This window comes from Aquarana catesbeiana, linkage group LG02 (genome assembly GCF_042186555.1).
Source record: "Aquarana catesbeiana isolate 2022-GZ linkage group LG02, ASM4218655v1, whole genome shotgun sequence".
Classification (NCBI taxonomy): Eukaryota; Metazoa; Chordata; class Amphibia; order Anura; family Ranidae; genus Aquarana; species Aquarana catesbeiana.
In genome coordinates, this window is record NC_133325.1 from 748,587,738 (window position 1) to 748,609,938 (window position 22,201).

At 42.3% G+C, this 22,201-nt stretch overlaps 1 protein-coding gene across 6 annotated transcripts in view; it reads right to left on the reverse strand.

The window, feature by feature from the left end:
• Positions 1–20,713, reverse strand: part of GRIK1 (glutamate ionotropic receptor kainate type subunit 1) — a 652,481-nt gene extending 631,768 nt beyond the window's left edge. For 3 of the 6 annotated variants that reach the window (XM_073617099.1, XM_073617102.1, XM_073617100.1), the window contains exon 1: positions 20,087–20,706. In XM_073617099.1, the coding sequence (XP_073473200.1) occupies positions 20,087–20,210 (124 nt within the window). In that variant the 5' untranslated portion in view covers positions 20,211–20,706. Of the gene's footprint in view, positions 1–20,086 lie in introns of all 6 variants that reach the window. The other 3 variants (XR_012241793.1, XM_073617101.1, XM_073617103.1) reach the window with 3 other exon arrangements.
• Between the last annotated feature and the right edge of the window lie 1,488 nt (positions 20,714–22,201).

Consider the following 22,201-nt stretch of genomic DNA (forward strand, 5'->3'; position numbering starts at 1 on the left):
TGAGATTAAATTACACACAGGTGGACTCTATTTACTACTTAGGTGACTTCTGAATGCAATTGGTTCCACGAAACTTTAGTTAAGGGTATCAGAGTAAAGGGGGCTGAATACAAATGCACGCCACACTTGTCAGATATTTGTTTGTAAAAAAATTTGAAAACCATTATCATTTTCCTTCCACTTCACAATTATGTGCCACTTTGTCCCAATAAAATCCCAATAAAATACATTTACATTTTTGGTTGTAACATGACAAAATGTGGAAAATTTCAAGTGGTATGAATACTTTATCAAGGCACTGTATTTACAGTATATATATATATAGAGAAAGAGAGAGAGAGTAAAAACAGCATCACATGATGATTCACTACATGCATGTTGACCAGAACAAGTGTGTTTTTCTACTTTCTAAGTGTAACTGTACTTTTCTCTTTGTAATGGAACTGTCACCCCCCTAATTGTAGAACTATAGAAGTGCTGTGTGTAAGCGGTGGTACTCCAGCATACAGACTGCAAGTGAATTAATTGTTCTCGATTGAAAGTCAAATTAAAATCAAAGGCACTGGCAGCACTACACCGCCCCATGGTTCTCCCATGACAGGTTTTCTTAAATGCCGTAGAAGAATAGGATTTTACTAGAGATACAATTCTGAAGCTTTAAAGGCAGAGCCCCCTAGTGTCCATATGTCTTATTACATTACGGATCTGAAATCTGGTCTAGCAGATGTCTCCCTGAAATGATGAATCAGAATATGTGTTTGTATATGTGAGCACATTAAAAGGTGACTCTGCACTCAGAACGGTCCATTCATAGGAACTTAAAGTGATATTAAACCCTTATTTTTATTTTTTTAATACTTTCAGCAACTGATTTACCCTGAGTTCACACTAGTGCGATGCGGGAACCAGCGCAATTCCAGCGCCGGTTCCCGCAGTCGCTCCTCTCCCGCAGGCAGTTCACACTGCCTTGTGCAAACTGCTCTGGTTGTCATTAACAAAGTTAATGACACCCCCAGTTTAGTTCACAGATCGCAGTACGAACATCTGGCGGCAGGTGACGCGCTGTAATTGATGACACAAAATGTTAAAAAAGTGAAGCGCTGTAAATACTTTCCAGATGCACTGTATATATACAGACTATTGAGGTGGTTATACCGGATCATGGTTGAGGCAACAACCATGAGGCAAGATGGGAGATCTCTTAATAAAGGAAGAGCAATAAAGTTGATTTAAAAAAATGGTACAATGTAAAAATAAATATATTTATATAAAATAGATAATTAAAATAAATGTTTAAAGTACCCCCATCCCCGTTTTCATGCTCAAAGGCGAATGTGCACATTGGTCCCACATGCATATGTAAACATCAATCACTCCACACATGAGGTATCTCATCGAACGTCAGAGTGAGAGCAATAAGTCACAGACCTTCTGTGTAACTCTAAATTGGTAACCTGTAAAGGCTTGTAAAGCGTTACTTATGGATAATTTAAAGTGGAGTTCCACCCAAAAATGGAACTTCTGCTTTAAGGGAGGTGACCCCCTGACATGCCACATTTGGCATATCATTTTTTTTCGGGGGGGGGGAGCGGATACCCTCTTTTCAGAGGGTCCCAGCTCCCACTTCCTCCTGGCGCACCGCGGCACCGGAAGGGAGATCACCTCTCCCCCCCTCCCTCTCGGCAATCATCTGGGACCTGTGACGTCACAGGTCCCAGATGATTGCCCGGCCAGTCGCGGCGCACGTCACGTCTCGCGCATGCGCAGTGGGTGCCCGGCTGTGAAGCCACAGCCGGGCACACACGGTTACAATGCCGGTGCCGCAGAGAGGAAGGGCAGACGATCGGGGCTTCATTCCCCCACATCACTGGACCCTGGGACAGGTAAGTGTCTGATTATTAAAAGTCAGCAGCTGCAGTGATTGTACTGCTGCTGACTTTTCATTTGTTTTTTTTTAAGCGGAACTCTGCTTTAATGTTCTGTAGTTTGCTGCCGTTCCATGGGCGTGTACAATTCTGAATTGAGAGTTGTTTGGTATCTATTTACTTGGCCTAACATAATCTTTTATATTTTACAAAAAAGTGGGCATTATATTGTGTTCACTAAAACTATTTAAAGCGGAACTTCAGTAATTTTTTCATCTTTCCATCTATTAAATCTTCTGCCCTTGTTGTTTTAACTTTGGATAGTAAAACATTTTTTTTTTTTTTGCCAGCAAAAATACCTTATACAGCCCAATTCCTGTTTCTTGTTGGGTAATAAGCCTAGACTTATGACATCATGCACAGCTCTCTCTCTCCTGAGAGTTTGCCAGGAAGGGGGGGGGGGGGGGGTGAGTCATAAGAGGGCCAATGAGAGCTGCAGAGCTGGAGGTGTAAATCCAGGAAGTGAACAGGCAGCAGCTTCAGCTGCCCACAGTTAAAATGGATGCAGCCAGACTCAGTGGAGGGAGATTTCTGCAGCATACTTGGCAAGTACAGAATCACGGTATATATAAAATAATATGCAAAGTGGTCAGAGGGAAGCTTCAGAATGGCAAAGATGTTTTTATTACAAACTATGTGAGCAGACTGCAGTTCCTCTTTATATTTTTATTACAAACTATGTGAGCAGACTGCAGTTCCTCTTTAAAGTGTAATTTTTCCAAAACATTTGTGTTTGAAAAACCGCTGCACAAATAGCATGTGACAAAAAAAAAAATTGCAACACCCACCATTTTATTCTTCACAGTCTCTGCTTAAACAATAAATAATGTTTGGGGGTTCTAAGTATTTTTATTTATTTATTTTTTGTGAAAAAAAGCAGAATTTTACATGTAAGAGAGAAATGTCAGAATTGGCCTGGGTGGGGGGGGGTGTTAAGTAATTAAAGCATATTTTGTGGGTCATAGGACTGTAGCGTATGTGTGCTGTGTATAGGGGGGGAGTAGGCTCAGGTTTTATTGAACTATGCCCCATTAAGCCCCTCCCACTGTTCAATTTGGTATGGCGTGCTGCGTAAACCGCTTCATTGCTACAAACAATTTTTGGAGTGGGTTTTAAAAAAATGACTTCCTCCGGGGGTTCCTGCTATGCTAGGTATGTCACTGTACTTGCATTTATTTCAGTTCAAGCAAGCAAGTACACACAACCGTTTTTTCAGTCGGAATGAACTCTGGCGTTTTTTTTGACGGTGTTCCGACTGAGTTCCGCTGAAACGGACTTGCCTACACGCGATCACGCCAAAGTCCGATCGTTTAGAACGCGATGACGCACGACGGGACTAGAAAAAGGAAGTTCAATAGCCAGTAGCCAATAGCTGCCCTTGCGTCGTTTTTGGTCCGTCGGAATAGCATACAGACTAATGCCCCGTACACACGGTCGGATTTTCCGATGGAAAATGTGTGATAGGACCTTGTTGTCGGAAATTCCAACCGTGTGTGGGCTCCATCACACATTTTCCATCCATTTTCCGACACACAAAGTTTGAGAGCAGGATATAAAATTTTTGTCGGAATTTCCGATCGTGTGTACACAAATCCAACGCACAAAGTGCCACGCATTCTCAGAATAAATAAAGAGATGAAAGCTATTGGCCACTGCCCCGTTTATAGTCCCGACGTACGTGTTTTACGTCACCGCGTTTAGAACGATCGGATTTTCCGACAACTTTGTGTGACCGTGTGTATGCAAGACAAGTTTGAGCCAACATCCATCGGAAAAAATCCTAGGATTTTGTTGTCGGAATGTCCGATCAATGTCCGACCGTGTGTACGGCGCATAACGGTTTTCCCGATAGGAACTGATCCCGTCAGAAAGATTTAAAACATGCTCTATTTCTAAGTCCGTCAGAATTTTCGAAAGAAAAAGTCCGATGAAGCCCACACACGATCGGAATATCCAATGGAATGATTCCGTCGGACCTTTTCTGACGGAAAGTCCACTCGTGTGTACGAGGCATAAGCTGGAATTTCCTTTTATTGGACAACACAAAAGAAGATGGTGGTTTAAGGCATTCAAAAAACATTTACATGTCTTTTGTATGTGGCGTGTATCATCGCGCTCTCCTTTGTCCTCTTCCCTTATTTTACATTCAATCTTTTCCTCTGATCTCTCTCCCAGTTGTTGCTTTCCTACGCTTTCCAATTTGCCACTTTCTCATTTCATTTCAATCTGTTCCACTGCTGTGATATATAATTACGCCTTGCTTAGAGTGCACATAAATGGAAAATAAAGTAGTAGATATAAACAGCTACTTTACAACCCAGCAGGCTGAGGATCACTCGTGGATCTGGAAAAAAAAAAAAAATTCAAATAACACATTTCAACAGAGGGAGAAGTGGTCATTCACAGAAAAGATTGCTCGCTCAGAACCAGGGTATGTGCGCAGGAGACCTCCCTGGGTCTAACGGAAATATCCAAAACCCAAACCGAACCAGAAACAAAAAGTGGGCGCAGGAATTCCTGGACTGGCACTAGACATGTGTTTAGTTTCATTTTGATTCATTAATCTAGTTATTCAGTTTCGTTAGCTTCGATTGATTCGTTCAATTCATATTCGGGATTCGTATTCGGAATTCGTTTTATGTCTTCTTTCGAATTTTCTTTGAATTTACAGATTTTTTTGATTCGAAACTTTCAAATACATTAATTTCGAATCAGTCGAATCAAAAATTTAATATTTTTTCCGATTCGAATACGGCAAAGTGAACAAACAAAAGAAAAAAATGTCATCAAATGATTCCAATGTCTCTTTAAGGCTCGGTTCACACTGGAACCAGCTGTAGATTGCATAAGAGCGCTGTGCGTCCCTGTTCCCCGTTTCAGGGACAAATCAGGGCCGAATTCGTCGGGCGACAATCGCGGCAAAACCGTGCCGCCATTTGGTGCCATTTAAAATAGCAGGGGTTTGCAAGGGCGTCCGGCGATTTGCGCCTCAGAATTGCAGTGATGCCACCCGTAAAATGGAACGCCAAGCTGTGAATGGAGCCTAATGGAAACCTGTGGTGGAGCTGTCTCTCCAACACAGGAGTAGTAGCCACTGCTATGATTCATTTACTTGTATGTGAACATTTTACCTTGAGCTACTGAGCTGTATATGCAACAAGATTTTTATGACTCATTTACTTGTATATGTACATTTTACCTTGAGCTACTGAGCTCTATACGCAATAAGCTTTTTTTTTTTCAACACATGGAAGGGAGAAACTGGAAAACCTGGAAAGGAGACTAATGTCGTGTACACACGACCAAACTTTTCGACAGCAAAGGTCCGACGGAATGAATCCGCCGGACAATTCGATCGTGTGTGGGCTTCATCGGACCTTTGCTGTCGAAAAATCAGACGGACTTTAGAAATAGAACATGTTTCAAATCTTTCCGACGGACTCGAGTCCAGTCGAAAAATGCGTTTGTCTGTATGCTAGTCCGACAGACGAACAACGACGCAAGGGCAGCTATTGGCTACTGGCTATGAACTTCCGTATTCTAGTCCGGTCGTACGTCATCACGTTCGAATCAGTCGGACTTTGGTGTGATCGTGTGTAGGCAAGTCCGCTGCATCGGAACTCCGTCGGAACTCCGTCGGAACTCCGTCAAAAGTCCGTCAAAATGTCCTTCGGTGTTCAGTCCGTCCAAAGTCCGCTCGTGTGTACACGGCATAAGGGCCCTTAGGTTGGCCATACATGTTCAATCCACCTGTACAATTTTCCTTTAGATTTACCAAAAAACATATAATATGAGGTCAAAACCTCAACAACTTTCAATTGTATCCAATTAGGCAGGCCCTTGCACTACATAGTTTAAGGTAAATCTAAAGGAAAATTGTACAAGAATATTGAACATGTATGACCAGCCTAAGGCCCCATTCCAATCAGGTCCACCTGTTAGTCTTTCAGGTGGACCTGATCAGACAGTCCATTCATCTCTATGGACTGGTCGGTGACTTGTGTCCATTTACAGCTCCTATCCAGTGGGCTAAAAATAAACAGATGGATCAGATCAGAGGACAGTGGAATCTGTTTCCACCCATCTGCCCATAGAGCAGAGCGGCTCCGTCCATGTCAGAAGAAACTAAGCAGACACGGAGCTGTCTTCCAGTTGCTCTGCTCTGATCAGCAGGGAATCCCCTGTTGAGCAAAATGTAGCCCGCCGGAGTAAAACTTCACCTGCTGGTTTGATATGGGAATAAAAAATAATAATATTTCATATTATTCTGTTTTTAAAAGTTGTTTTATTTTTTAGTCCTGGTCGTAATAAGTAACAAAGGTATGTACAAACTATTATACATTTCCTTTCAGCTTCCTCCCTCATGTCAAAGTTTAGGGCCCCTGTGCAGTAGCACAGTCAAAACATACAATGTGCCCCTTTCTCTGTCTATAGTGTCGGGCTTCATTTATCCCACAATGAACTTTACGCAATATAAAAAAAAAAAACTTTACGCAAGCAAGAAAGACACAACACACCCAAAATGACCTTCAACTCATCCTCAGTGACGGGTCATAGCAACCTCATTACCAATGCATTTAATTAATATCACTTGTCACACAGTAATAGGTCCACACTCAATGTCATCTCCGTCTGTACACATTGTAATAGATTCCAGTCTGACATGCCTGTACGAGCAAGGACATGCATTTTACAAGCAGTCAGTCCAGTAAAAAATAAGCAGTCCAGTTGGTATAAATTAGATCAGTTAATCATCAGTAGTAAGTAACTGACAAAATGAGCAGTTAACAGGTCACACCAAAATTCTATTACTCCATCTAACATTACACAGTGACCTTTTATGAACACATAATATTCCATCACTATTAAAGGGTCAGTCCACCCAAAGTTCTATTTTATCGTTTCTGTTAGATCCCGGAGGAAAAAAACAACTGACAATCTCTTATACCTTTTGGATAAGTTGTTGCAGAGGTCTATGCCTTGAGTTTCTGGTTCTTCACCTCTTCCATGGCCATTACAAGTGGTCCCCTCTTTCGCAATGTTTTTTTTTTTTTTTTTTATGTATATAGCAGCGTTTCTGAACCTTTTACCTCAGGGGAACCCCTGAAATTGTGTTCAGGTCTCAGGGAACCTTTACTGAAACCAATTAATTTAAGGTCAAAGGCAAAAATGTCTATGTCATGTTGGTCAGAATTAATAATGTTCCCTTTACAGTGGTTGTCATAATGTCACTTTTTCAAACAGCTAAAAAGATCATTGGTTTCAGGTCACTGGTATTGCCAAGTGGCAGTGGATCTGGAATTAGTAAGGCTTGCAAGATGGGAGGTCAATCAGCCACAGCTCAAGGAACCTTTAGCAACCATTAGAAAACCCCTAAGGTTCCATGGAAACATGGTGGAGAAATGCTGGTATCGAGAATATAACAGGAGCTGAAAAACACAAAGGTGAGCAAAAAAACGCCAAATGAATTTTGGAATTAGAACAGAAAGTTCTCGTTGTTGGGGTAGCCAAGACATGTTAAGTCAGAGAACCACCAATACTACTGAAATATCACATTTGGGAGGACTGATCTTTTAAAATCAAAAACAAAGTTCAAAGATCATTAACCCATAGCAATCAAATACAATTTCCATTGTTTCAATTTCTCTAAATTGATGACAAGGTGACAGTGGATTGGTAGCTATGGATTAAGGTGGCCAAAGGTCTGGAATAATCAGTGGCGGTTGGTGGGAAATTTTTTTTGGGGGGGGGCGGCAAACAGGTCTTACACCGGCATCTGATTGGCCGGATTGAGGATCAGTTTTTCAACATAGAATATTAATTTGCTTTTGTAAAACACCTGGGTGGGCTCCAGGTCGCATGCTCTGAGACCCAAGCCAATCCGATTTTGAAGCCTATTAGAGCCTATGGCTCTAATCAAGTGCTTCAAAAAAATCCCCTGCCACTGTAATTCATGTGCCCGGTGACCCAAAAGGGGCCGGACGCATGAATAGGAGGCCATGGATAGATTCATGCTATGCATGAATCTATTTATTACCATATAGGGGGTGGCCTGGAGAGAGGGGGCGGCACCCGGGTGCCCCTAATGGACGGGCTGCCACTGAGAATAATGATGTTCAATCCAAAAAAAGTTTTAACCAGTGGCGGAATTATCAGGGTCGCAGCAATCGCCCTTGTGACTGGGCCCTGTAGTTCTGCCACTGTGGGGGGGCCCAAAAGCCCGGGATACGGCTCCAGGGTTCTCTCTCACACTGCACAGACCCCATACTTACCAACAGACCACCCTCCCTCCTCGCAGGGACAGGAGAGGAAAGAGTAATGCCCTGTACACACGATCGGATTTTCTGACGGAAAAAGTGAGATCGGATTGTGTTTCGGAAATTCCAATCATGTGTGGGCTCCATCAGACTTTTTCCGTCTGAATCACAAAGTTTGAGAGCAGGATATAAAATTTTCCGACAACAAAATCCGATTGTTTAAACTCCGATCGTGTGTACACAAATCCGACGCACAAAGTGCCACGCATGCTTAGAATAAATTAAGAGACGAAAGCTATTGGCTACTGCCCCGTTTATAGTCCCGACGTACGTGTTTTACGTCACCGCGTTCAGAACGATCTGATTTTCCGACAACTTTATGCGACCGTGTGTATGCAAAACAAGTTTGAGCCAACATCCATCGGAAAAAATGGATTTGTTGTCAGAATGGCCGATCAATGTCCGATGGTGTGTACAGGGCAATAGAGTGAGCAGGGTCTTCTCCTCCTCCTCCTGTGTGTGTACCCGCAGCTCCGCCCACATTCCAATCCCCGGCAGCCCCGTGCCTTTCAAATGGAAAGTTCAATAGTGGTCAAGCTACTAGATCGTGGGGGGAAGGCCAGCTTTTACCATGGATGCTGCAACCCTTCACAGGGGATCCACAGCTCTCCAGGAAAGCCTTCCTTCCTAATCAAACATCTCAGTGGACGGTTGAAAACAAAGCAGCACACAGGTGGGTCAGTCAATGAGGGGACTGAATAGAGAGAGTGTTGTCACCAGAGCCCCTCTACCAACACAGCAGCCTGCTGGGGTTTCCCTGGTACGGTGCTCTACAAACTGCAGCATGCTCTGCCAGCCTATGTGTATGTATAGCACAGGCTAGTAGGCCTTGCTTGCTGACCACAGAACTCCATGGCCCAAGCCTCCATCTATGTTGAGTGAAGTGTCCCTCCCTTTCTCTCTTATCTCGCCAGCCTCTGAACACACCAATATAAGGGAGAGCTCTGTGGACTGTAATGTAAAGGGAGAATCTGATGTAAGTGGGAGCTTTGATGAGCAGAGATCCCCCTACATTAGGGTTCCCAGAGCACCCCCTACATCAGAGTTCCTCTTTACATTACAATCCACAGAGCTCCCCCTTAGGGCCCTTTCACATAGGCGATCTGCCTGCTCAGCGGGGGATCTCTTCGCTAATCCCCACTGAGCAGGTGGATGACAGGTCCGTGTCTGCTCCACTTGCACAGAGCAGACAAGGACGCAGCTCACTGTTCTCTATGGGCCAGTCTGACTGCCATCCAATCCACTAGACAGATGGTGAATGGATCTCCATCCATCTGTTTTCATTGGATCAGATCCAGGCAGGTGTAATTGGAAACATGTCCGTTTACATACGCCTCCCCATACAGAACAATGGGTGGAAAATGGAAATTCTGCAGGCTCTTAAGTAACAGGGGCTCTGGGAACACTGATTAAAGGGGAATGCTGGGGACATTGATGTAAGTGGGGGCTCCAGTTACCAAGGACCCCCTTATATCAGACTCTGCAGTGTTCCCCCTTACATCAGAGTTCTCACTGTTCTTCCTTAAATCAAAGTCCCCAGAGTTCTCCCTTATATCAGAGTCTGCACAGTAAGGGGGGACCCCTACAGTGTAGGGGAACTCTGCAAGTTCAGATGTAAATGGGAAACTGAGTATTCAGATGTAAAGGAGAACTCTGTGGACTCTGATGTAAGAGGAGACTCTTGTGATTTAAATACCGTATTTATCGGCGTATAACACGCATCGGCGTATAACACGCACCCCAATTTAGGAGGGAATTTTAAGGAAAAAAAACTTTTAGGAGGGAAGTTGAAGGGAAAAAAACTTACATTTAAATGCCCTTCATTGCAGCCTTGTCAGTGCAGCCATGTCAGTGCAGCCATGTCAGTGCAGCCTTGTCAGTGCAGCCTTGTCAGTGCAGCCTTGTCAGTGCAGCCTTGTCAGTGCAGCCTTGTCAGTGCAGCCTTCCCCAGTGCAGCCTTGTCAGTGCAGCCTTGTCAGTGCAGCCTTCCCCAGTGCAGCCATGTCAGTGCAGCCTTGTCAGTGCAGCCATGTCAGTGCAGCCTTGTCAGTGCAGCCTTCCCCAGTGCAGCCTTGTCAGTGCAGCCTTGTCAGTGCAGCCTTCCCCAGTGCAGCCTTGTCAGTGCAGCCTTCCCCAGTGCAGCCTTGTCAGTGCAGCCTTCCCCAGTGCAGCCTTCCCCAGTGCAGCCTTGCCCCAGTGCAGCCTGGGATCCCCTGTCCCTGCTTCCAGGGCTTCAAAATCGCGGTCCGCGGGACTACGAGTGGAGCCGAAAGTAAACGAGAGCCGCCGGAAAGAGCCGAGGACCGGCTCTGTGTACTTCGGCGCCGGCGGTGCCATTTTCAAATCGCGGTCCGCGATTTTGAAAATGTGACAGCTCGGGATCGGCGGGGATCGGCGTATAACACGCACCTGCGACTTTCCCCTGATTTTAAGGGGAAAAAAGTGCGTGTTATACGCCGATAAATATGGTATATACAATTAGAATTGTTATTTCATCACAAAATATATGTATAGTGTATACTACTAAAAGAAATTTGCCCCTACCCAAGAAGTCAGAAATGGGTCCTGCTGCAGGACCATAATCAAGGGCCCCGCAATGGCTGAATCATTGGAAAGGTCCCCGGGACCAAGGTCTTCATGGTTACTTGCAACAGGACCCTGAAGGTTCTAGTTACGCCTCTGGTTTCAACAATTGTTACACCAGACCTAAAAGATACCTCCCGACTTTTTGAGATGGGAACGAGGGACACCTATTAGCAACAGTATGTAGCCATAGGACACACCCCCTGCCACACCCCCTTAAAGGAGAATTATACAAAAAATGATTAGTTAAACCTACAAGTTTTTTTTTTTTTTTCTTTTTTTACCACTACTGTTCCTTTATAGTGGCTTTTGAAATTTACAAATGCAGCAGTTAGAAATTGGATGAAAGGTTTAACACTGGGAAACATTTTTTGAAGGATAAAAAGTGTATTTTATATACAACTATATAGATCTGACCAAGGGAGGGAGAAATGTGGAGGAAAGAGGTACAGGGGGACTTTGTTCCAAATCAGGAACAGTTCCTCTAAATCTGGGACAGTTGGGAGATAAAAAATTCAGACTGATGCATCCATCATAAATAAAATTGGTTAGTTTTATCCACCAATGATGTCCAACAATGGACCAAACTACCCACTTTTCATCTGTATTCATGTGTCTTATGCCGTGTACACAAGGGCGGACTTTTCGAACGGACTGGTCCGACGGAACAAATCCGTCAGACAATCCGACCGTGTGTGGGCTTCATCGGACCTTCAGCGGACTTTTTCTGTCAAAAATCAGATGGACTTTAGATTTGGAACATGTTTCAAATCCTTCCGACGGACTTGAGTCCGGTCGAAAAATCCGTTGGTCTGTATGCTAGTCCGACGGACAAAAAAGGACGCAAGGGCAGCTATTGGCTACTGGCTATGAACTTCCTTATTCTAGTCCCTTCGTACATCATCACGTTCAAACCAACAGACTTTCGAACGGTCATCTGCTGCAGAACTTCATTTACCATGTAAAAACAGATGCTTGAAAGATCAAATCTTAACTCCCCATATCAGAAGAAGGGCATTCTGTGTATGTGTCCAGCTTTTAAGAAGCACATCTTTACCCTTTGCTCCATTTTTATTACATAAGCTATAAAATGTATACACAAAGTACAAAACATAAAGAGGAGAACATCAAAACAGGAAAAAAAAATCCCAGCACAAAAAAAAGGTTTGCCCTAGGTATGCCTGCAAATATTTTGTACTCATTTTCTAGTTATTACTTTACAAAGGTTTGCTTTTGGTGGTTTGAAATGAATTCAAGGATATCATTTTAGCTTTAACAGACAGTATGACTGGTATAACTGTTATGAGGCCCAGAAGCAGATATCTGTTTGTTTGCAGGTAGGACTAGCAAATGCTTTTGGACAAAACATGAACACAACCTCTGCGTGATGGTTATGAAAGCAATACATATTGTGTATCACTAGAGGAATTTACTAAACCCACAACAGTAAAATCAGGCTGTATATGCAGTAAACCATGCTTGTTATACTCACTGTGGAACGTAAGGGGTTAATCCTCTGCATTGTGTAAAAAGGCTGTTTAATCCTGTCTTGTCTGATCCTCACCTTCTTTGAGAGTCCCCAAACCATCTCCTGATAATTGAAAGCCTTGGGGGTAAGCTGCACATGCTCAGTTTGGTGTGTATTGCTAGAGAGTTTTCTTTTTCTTGGGAGGGTGCATGTGTTCAGCACAGGGCCAATCAGAACTGTCCAGGCAGAGGGTCAGGGGTTATGCAACCTCATAGGACAGTCAGAGGAGGATAAAAACTCCTCCTACATGCTTTAACAACGCTCGCATAGAAGTCATTAACTTGTTAAATAATTTTTAAATAAGTTTTTATCAGTTTATAGTTACTGAAATAATTGCATTTCTGGCACAAAGTCATTTGGAGTGATGAGACAAAAATTGAGCTTTTTGGCCACAACCATAAACACTACATTTGGAGTCAACAAGGCCTATGATGAAAGGTACACCATTCCTACTGGGAAACATAGAGGTGGATCACTGATGTTTGGGGGATGTGTGAGCTACAAAGGCACAGTACATTTGGTCAAAATTGATTGCAAGATGAATGCAGTATGTTATCAAAAATACTGGAGGAACATTTGCATTCATCAGCATGGGATGTACTTGGACATTCCAACATGACAATGATCCAAAACACAAGGTCAAGTCGACCTGTCACTGGCTACAGCAGAATAAAGTGAAGGTTTGGAGTAGCCATCTCAGTCTCCTCACCTCAATATCATTCAGCCACTCTGGGGAGATCGCAAACGTGCAGTTCATGCAAGACAGCCCAAGAATTTACAGGAACTGGAGGCTTTTTGCCAAGAGGAATGGGCAGCTTTACCATCTGAGAAGATAAAGAGCCTCATCCACAAATAACACGAAAGACTTCAATCTGTTATTGATGTTAAAGGGGGCAATACACTGTTTTAAAAACTGGGGTATGTAAACTTTTGATCAGGATTATTTGGGTAGTTTCTGTTGCCATTATGATTTAAAAAGAGTAAACACAATTGATTGATAATAAATGGCTTCAGCCAAACACTAAAAAAAGAAATAATTGCATTTCCTTGTTCTGTGTACCGTGGGAGACCAGATATAGTGAATGCAGGCTCCCGGTTTAAGTAACACTTTGAAGATTGGGGAGACAGGGGGTCTCTTAATGGTTTTGCTATGGGGCTCTATAACACATAGTTATGACCCTGTATTAATTTTTGTCAGTTCACAGAAGCTGTTAAAGTGCCCCCCCCCCCCCAAAAACACAAACATACATGGTGCATGTATCTCTGCATGCACATGCATAAACATCAAGTCAATGTTTTGATTAAATAGTTTTTCCTAAAATACTTACCTTTGTCCAGACATTTCTAGGTTCCCCTGAGGCACTGGTCGATGCAGCCTTGCACACGTGCACCCTGAGGTCACCACATTACCAATACATTTCCAGGGGATCTTGTCTGATCTGGGGCAAGATCTGGTGTGACATGTTACTGAACAGTAAGCCGTCCAAGATCATCTCTGCCAAATATGCCAAAGCTTTTATGGCTCGTGTGCCGTACGCTCAAAAGCATGCCACCCCTTATCTTGTACTGTGCATGATCCAGATCTGGTATGATGTCATCGGCGGGTTGGCACAAAACAAGGAAAAAGAAGTCGACCATCGATGACATCAATTTACAAAATGGCCACATAAAATACAGAGACCAAGGAGGGAGGACCTATTGAAAATGGGGCAACCCAATCAAGAAAAGCATTCTCGTAGTGGTGAGTTAATTGGTTTCCCTGAATACATTTATCATCATAAAGTAAGACATAAAGCTATATCATACTGATGTACATCAAGTGTAACCCTTGAAAAAAACTTTAGACATTGTGGTCCAGAGGAAGGAAAATACCCTTGTGAATATGTGGCAAATTTTGCCTTCCAACAGACAATATTCCTTCCTGACCCACAAAAGTAATCATATCAATGTACTGGATATTATTTGTAGGTGTATCACCCAATCTAAATGTCATTATTGGCTTTGTTATCCGTGCTTCACTTGGCAGGACAATTCACTGCATAACTACATCTACAAACAGAAATCCTTCCCACACTAATGGGAATTATTCTAAAACAAACCAATGTCTCCTTGTCCTTCGTGCAGCCCCTGCTGTAAAAAGTTCAAAAGAAAATACGTTTTGTATTGACCTTGGCTACCATTATAAATATGATATTGATATACCGTAATATAATATAATGATTTACCACTTGACTGGCCAGTTGACTTTTGCAGACCTAATTTTTCTGACCTTTCATTGTGAATTGCAACACCAATTCTTTTAATGTATTACTATCATGTCTTGTATGCTAAGTATTGTCTTTTTTTTATTTGCAACTAAGTTGTTAACAAAAAAGGTTTCTTACAGGCTGTATTTCCCCAGCATTGCCTGCAGTTCCTCTACTTTCCTGTAGTAATGAAATGGTACTCCCTCAACGTCATCCCACAATGGATCACCAGATGCCTAAATGAGCATACCGATGGGCCCAAGCATTGTCACATTGGAGGTTGGCGTACTTGTACAAATAGTGACTTTCTGAAACTCATTATTTGCATAAGGGGCATACAATTTGAGGCCCATACATACTGAACTGCCCAAATATAATAACAAACATATAAACACTTTATGACTTGCATGGTCATACCCATCCTCTCTCCTAACCTTCCCGGTCAACTCAATAGAATGTGCAGTCATCTGTTGATTATCAGGATATCTAATAGATATCTAATATCTGTGCCTTGTTATCATTGATAGAGCTTGTGGCATCACTATAAACCAGGTCCACCAACTCTCATGTGATCTCTGCCCCAAGGCAGTGAATGGAGTAGAACATTTAAGTCAGTGCTGTCCAACCTTTTGACCTTCCCAGGCCACATTGGAAGAAGAGCAATTGTCTTGGACCACACATAAAATACATTAACAATAAAGCCGCGTACACACGAGCGGAATGTCCGACAGAAAAATTCAGACGGAAGCTTTTTATCATCTATTCCGATCGTGGGTATGCCTCATCGGACTCTTTTTTCGAAAATTCTGACAGACCTAGAAATGGAACATGTTCTAAATTTTTCTGATGGAACCAATTCCTATCGGGAAAACCGCTCGTCTGTATGATGTTCCGACGTAGCAAAAACGACGCATGCTCTGAAGCAAGTACGAGACGGAAGCTATTGGCTACTGGCTATTGAACTTCCTTTTTCTAGCCCTGTCGTACGTGTTGTACGTCACCGCGTTCTGTACGGTAGGACTTCGGTGTGACTGTGTGTAGGCAAGACCGCTTGAGCGGAATTCCGTCGGAGAAACCTTCGGCGTTTATTCCGATGGCAAACACACCATCGTGTGTACAGGGCATAAGGATAGCTTATGAGCAGAAAAAGTCTGGCAGATCACAAGTTAACGATCACTGATATAGATAATTAACCTATCTAATAAAATAAGACTTTATTCATTTTTTGCAATATTTTTTATTATAAAAGTAAAAGAGAACAACAGATAACTAGTGCGATATTTGAAACAGTTTTTTATAAACTAACACCTCAATATCTGGTTTGATGGATGTAGTAGCAATTCTCAATGAATTCTCAAGGTACTCCTTAGATATTTTGGTTCTAATTTTGCCCTTCATGTGCTTCATCTTTGAAAATAGTTACTCACAAACATAGGTGCAGCTGAAAACTGATGACATGAATAAGGCGCGATTGTAAAGAGGGAGTTTCTTCTTTGAGGAGATAACACTTATAAAAGTCCAGTAAAGAGACACTGTCAAATTTTTCTTTGGCTGCATGTGTTCACTAGGTGTAAACACATTTTTACAAAAAATTCCTCAAAAAAAATCAAAATTTTTAAGTAAGTTTACAATTTTATGTTGGGCCATATTTATAGTCGTCTTGGGCCACATTCATAGCCGTCTTGGGCCACATGTGGACCAGGTTGGACACCCCTGATCTAGGTGATTCCAAACAGGAGTGGCCATGGAGAGATTGTCAATGGTTCAGTCCTACGTGTAATGCCAAGAAATGACAAAAGTTGTCATTTGAATGACTACATTATTACTTTTTGGATTTTATAAATGGATTACAAAAAACATTCTAGATGCATCCAAGTATCTGAAGTTTGGTTCTACCAATGTCCCTAGGAGTGCTCGTCTGACCCTCTTCCACTTCCTTGACACCATTTTTTGCTCCATTGCCCTTTCCTCTTTTACAGAATTACTGCTCTCTCTTGGGTGACATGCTGTGGAAATGTTCTTCTATGATTTATGTGCACACTTCTATATTGATATAAAGTTTACTCCCAGCTGCCATTAGAGATATGTTATCACTCGCTTTAACCTCCCTCAATAACCGTAATTCTTATAAAACTTTTCCTTAATAAAAATATTGAACAAGATTAAAAAAAAACATTAAAAAGACAACAGTTTCCCTTTAAGCTATCGTTAGCAGTGCCGCTGCAGATGGAGTGACCCGCTATTGCACACTCTACTACAATAGGCACACATGGCGTGGAAACTCTATTCTGACATTTCAAAGTGTTCATGGTCTGTTAAGCTTCTTGAACTTCGTCATTTGTTTATTGAATTGCAGACGCATAACAACTAGTGTTTTCATTATTTACATTGTTATGTATCTCTTCAAATCGATAACTGAAAAACAAATCTGCTACCTGCTTGCAGTTGCTCCTAAACCAACTTTTCTCGACAAGGGTTCCGTAGAACTGTGGGGTTCCTCCAGAGGTTGCTAGGGGTTCCTTGAGCAACAACTAAAAAATCCCTAACAACAATGATCTTCTATGTAAGGGGGATTCTTCCCAATGACCATTACAATAATGTACTATAAGCTTTAGATATTAAAACTATTAGCAGAGGTTCCTTGAGACCAGAAAGTCAATTCAAGAGTTCCCTCGTGTTAAAAGGGTTGAAAATGGCTGTTCTAGACTTTGCTAACAATCTTCTATCCTTTGCCTTTACGTGTGTGTGAAGCCTTTCTGTACAACATAGTTTCTATTTGCTGTATCAACTCTGATGAATACAAAGTATTAGGCATGGTGTGCGTGAAGATAAGTGGTTGTAATCAGCAGCTAGTACAGCAGTGGGAAACAGAATGTCTCTGAACACAATCAGATCCAAGGAAGCGTGAAGATGAAGCTTCTGCTATGTGTTGAGTCCATTGATTGTGTGTGTGATGTGTGCAGTTTTGGGGAAGTTCAGGCAGTTCCATCGCTCTGTTGGATCTGCATCCTCTCCTGTTGGCATCCAAACACAGCATCAGCATCCTCTCTGTAGTGGAGGAGTATTGTGTGAGCCTGGGTATCAGGGATGGCTTGTATGATGGGCAGATCTATACCGAGAAGAAGCCAACACTACTGGAACCAACGTACTCTACTACATACAAGTGTCCTATATATACAATGCCAGTACAGTTTATAGGTATCCATACATCTGAAGGGATTGCAATAAGTCTTGGCATACCTAAAATGCTTATAAATAAATGGCTTATTGGTTCCTGTATATCTCAAAGGGTTAAGCGTGTACCACGTGCTGCTATTAGAAAGTTGCTGCACAGCTTCCAGTAAGCAAAGCCACCCACCTCAATCAAGGAACTAACTGGGTGCCACCGCTTACTCCTCTGTATAAAATGTATAGTTGTCACTTGTCACTTACTTCCAGGGACCCTGACAGGTTGTCAAGAAAAAAAAAATCCTGGATTTCAGAACTAACCAAGCATACAGTAACCACCCACCCCTTTCAACATAGTAAATGGAATTTTTATCTTTTAATGTTCTTTTGTCTTTTTACATTTATACTATACTATAACAGCAGCCTTGCAAATTCAACAGGCAATCATTAGATTCATTCATCCTTAGTCTAGGTGCATATATAGTGATTTGTTACAACACTCTTGGGAATAATTATACACAATCCTTATACCTATATAAAATTATTCTTGGGGATCAGTAGACACAACACATATACATACTGTATATAGAAAATCACTCTTGGGGATCAGTATATATAACCCATACCTTTATAAGAAATCACTTTTGGTGATCATTATAGACAACTCATATACTTATATAGACTTATATAGGAAATCACTTGTGTGGATCAATATACACAACTCATATACTTATATATACAAATCACTATTGGGGATCAGTATACACAATCCTTATACCTATATAAAAATGATTCTTGTGGATCAGTAGACACAACACATATACAAACTGTATATATAGAAAATCACTCTTGGGCATCAGTATACATAACCCATACCTATGTAGGAAATCACTTTTGGGGATCATTATAGACAACTCATTTACTTATATAGACTTATATAGAAAATTACTATTGGAGATCAGTATACACAACCCATACTTATATATAAAATCACTATTGGAGATCATTATACACAACTCATATACTTATATAGAAAGTCACTTTAGGGGATCAGTATACACAACCCATACCTATACAGGAAATTAATTCTGGGGATCATTATACACAACCCATATACTTACATAGAAAATCAGTTTTGGGGTTCAGAATATGCAACCCATATCTATATAGAAAACAACTTCTGGGGATAAGTATACACAACTCATTAACTTATATAGAAAATCACCTTTGGGGATTAGTAAATACAACCCATACCTATATAGGAGATCACTTTTGGGGATTATTGTACACAACCCATACTTATGTAGAATATCACTCTTGGGAATCAGTATACACAACCCATTCCTATATAGGAAACCACTTTTGTGATCATTATACACAACTCATATACTTATATACTCATATAGAAAATCACTTTTGGGTATCATTACAATCCACCTATATTCTTATATAGAAAAATCTCATTTGGGGATTAGTATACACAACCCATACCTATATAAAAAAATCACTTTTGGGGATCATTATACAGAACCCATTTACTTATATGAAAAATCAATTTTGGGATCAGTATCCACAACCCATATCTATATAGAAAATCACTCTTGGGGGTCAGTATACACAACCCCTATTTATATAGGAAATCACTTTTGGGTATCAGTATACTTCCCTCATATCTATATAGAAAATCACTTTTGGGGATCAATATACACAACCCATTTACCTATATAGAAAACCAACCAGCAAAAATGGTATAGAATCAAAATCTCCAAAAAAAAACAAAACACACAAGTGATTTGAAAACAGACGCAACTGGCATCTAAAGTTCAGCTGGTGCTTTTAGTTCTACTTCTAGGGAGCTACAGGTTGTCAATAAATCCTCTTAAGTACTTATAGGAAACCTGCCAGGGCAGAAATACAGCTGTTATTGCTAACTTATTTTGTAGGTGCATAGTCTGTCATCATCATCCTTTTTCCTTTGCCTATTGCAATTTGCAATCATCAAGTGCCCTCCTTGTCCAAGCTTAGGCATAGGAGCCCAGGAACTTGCACCTGCAAACAAAGTCAGCCATCAATGCTAACTTCTAACTTATTTTTGAAGGTGTCCTTTTTTCTAATCCAGCAATCAAATGCACTGCTTATGCCAGGTCATGCATAGGAGAGCTAGTACTTGTACCTGCAAAAAAAAAGTCAGCTGTCTTAATTCTGCCCTGGCTTGCTAGGCACAATTACCGGCCACTGCTACAGACAATGCCATTGCTTTCAGTGGGGGACTGTCTGCCTGCACTCTGGGCTGACTTGCATTGGCATGCTGCTACTCACCGATCCTTAGAACTTGCTGGGACATCTGCGGGAGCATGCCAATGAGAATGTAGAAGAAGGGGAAGAAAAGTCCACAGCTGCCAGAGAGATGCATCCTCAGCAAGGACTGGTCAGCGGTGCCCATGCTGCAATTTCCTAGCGATCATGAGCTGAGCAGGGGCTGCCAGCCAGGCTTCATCCTCATGCTATGCTCCCAGCTCTCCGCTAGCCCATCACAAAGCAACCACAAGCCGGGGCAGCCTCTTCTCCTCCTCAGCTCCCCCAAGGCAAGGCAAAGGTCCTCAGCTGGGCTCTCCAGTCCTGACAGTCCAGGAAAAGTGAAGGAGGGAGACAGGAGCAGCATGCAGTGATCTCCAGCAGATTAACCTCCCATCACTCCCACTGCAACTACTTTAAAGAGCTGCCCCTGCCAGGGATGATTGAATCTTTGCTGGGAAGCTGATGATAAAAGCAATTCTAATCTCCATGTCTGGCTAGGAGAAGGGATGCTGGATGATTAAGTCTGCACTGGAAGGCAGGCAGCATGCTGCTGGAGAGTCACATCTCTGCCTGATGCTGCCGGTGCTGGTGCTGATGCTGATGCTGTGTTCACTTGCCATTCTTCTACAGCACGGATTCTTCTTATTAAATGAGCATTTCAGGGACCACCCCCAGCACTCATCACACTGGAGATGGCTTCACACCTCCTAGAAGAGGAAACTCTCACCTGCTACAATGATAAGAGATGGAAAGGGCAGAGAAGAGCTTAGGAGATCTGATATTTAGCACAGGTCATCAGACATGAAAGGTGCATGAGGATGGACAGAGTAGAAAGAGGTGACAGTTTAGGAGATGATATATAGCACAGGTCAACAGATATAACAGGCATAGGGAATGGACATGGCAGAGAAAAGGTGCCAGTTTAGGAGATCAGACATTACACAGGTCATCAGGTATGACAGGTACAAGGGATGGATAGGGCACAGAAGAATTGCCAGTTTAGGAGATGATACATAGAACAGGTCATCAGATATAACAGGTATAGGGTATGGATAGGGCAGATAAAAGGTGCCAATTTAGGAGATCAAACAGCACAGGTCATCAGTTATGACAGGTACAAGGGATGGACAGGGCAGAGAAGAGGTGCCAGTTTAGGAGATCAGACATTGCACAGGTCATCAGGTATGACAGGTACAAGGGATGGATAGGGCACAGAAGAATTGACAGTTAAGGAGATGATACATAGAACAGGTCATCAGATATAACAGGTATAGGGTATGGACAGGACAGATAAAAGGTGCCAGTTTAGGAGATCAAACATTGCACAGGTCATCAGTTATGACAGGTACAAGGGATGGACAGGGCAGAGAAGAGGTGTCAGTTTAGGTGATCATGCATAGCACAGGTTCTCAGACATGACAGGCACAGGGCATTGGCATTGCAGAATAGAGGTGCCAGTTTAGGAGATTAGATATAGGAAGAGTCCTCAGATATGACAGGTACAGGGGATGGACAGGGCAGAGAAGAGCTTAGGAGATTAGACATAGCACAGGTCCTCAGATATGATAGGTACATGGGAAGGACAGGGCAGAGAAGAGCTTAGGAGAGCAAACATAGCACAGGTCCTCAGATATGACAGGTACAGGGGCTGGACACAGCAAAGGAGAGCTTAGGAGATCAGATAAAGCACAGGTCCTCAGATATAACAGGTACAGGGGATGGACATTGCAGAGGAGAGGTGCCAGTTTAGGAGATCAGCTATAGCACAGGTCATCGGGTATGAAAGGTACTGGTGATGGACATGGCAGAGGAGAGCTCAGCTTAGGAGATCAGATAAAGCACAGGTCCTCAGATATGACAGGTACATGGGATGGACATTGCAGAGGAGAGGTGCCAGTTTAGGAGATCAGCTATAGCACAGGTCATCGGGTATGAAAGGTACTGGTGATGGACATGGCAGAGGAGAGCTCATCTTAGGAGATCATATATAGCACAGGTCCTCAGATATGACAGGTACATGGGATGGACGTTGCAGAGGAGAGGTGCCAGTTTAGGAGATCATATATAGCACAGGTCATCAGACATGACAGGTAAGAGTATGGACATTGCAGAATAGAGGTACCAGGTTAGGAGATC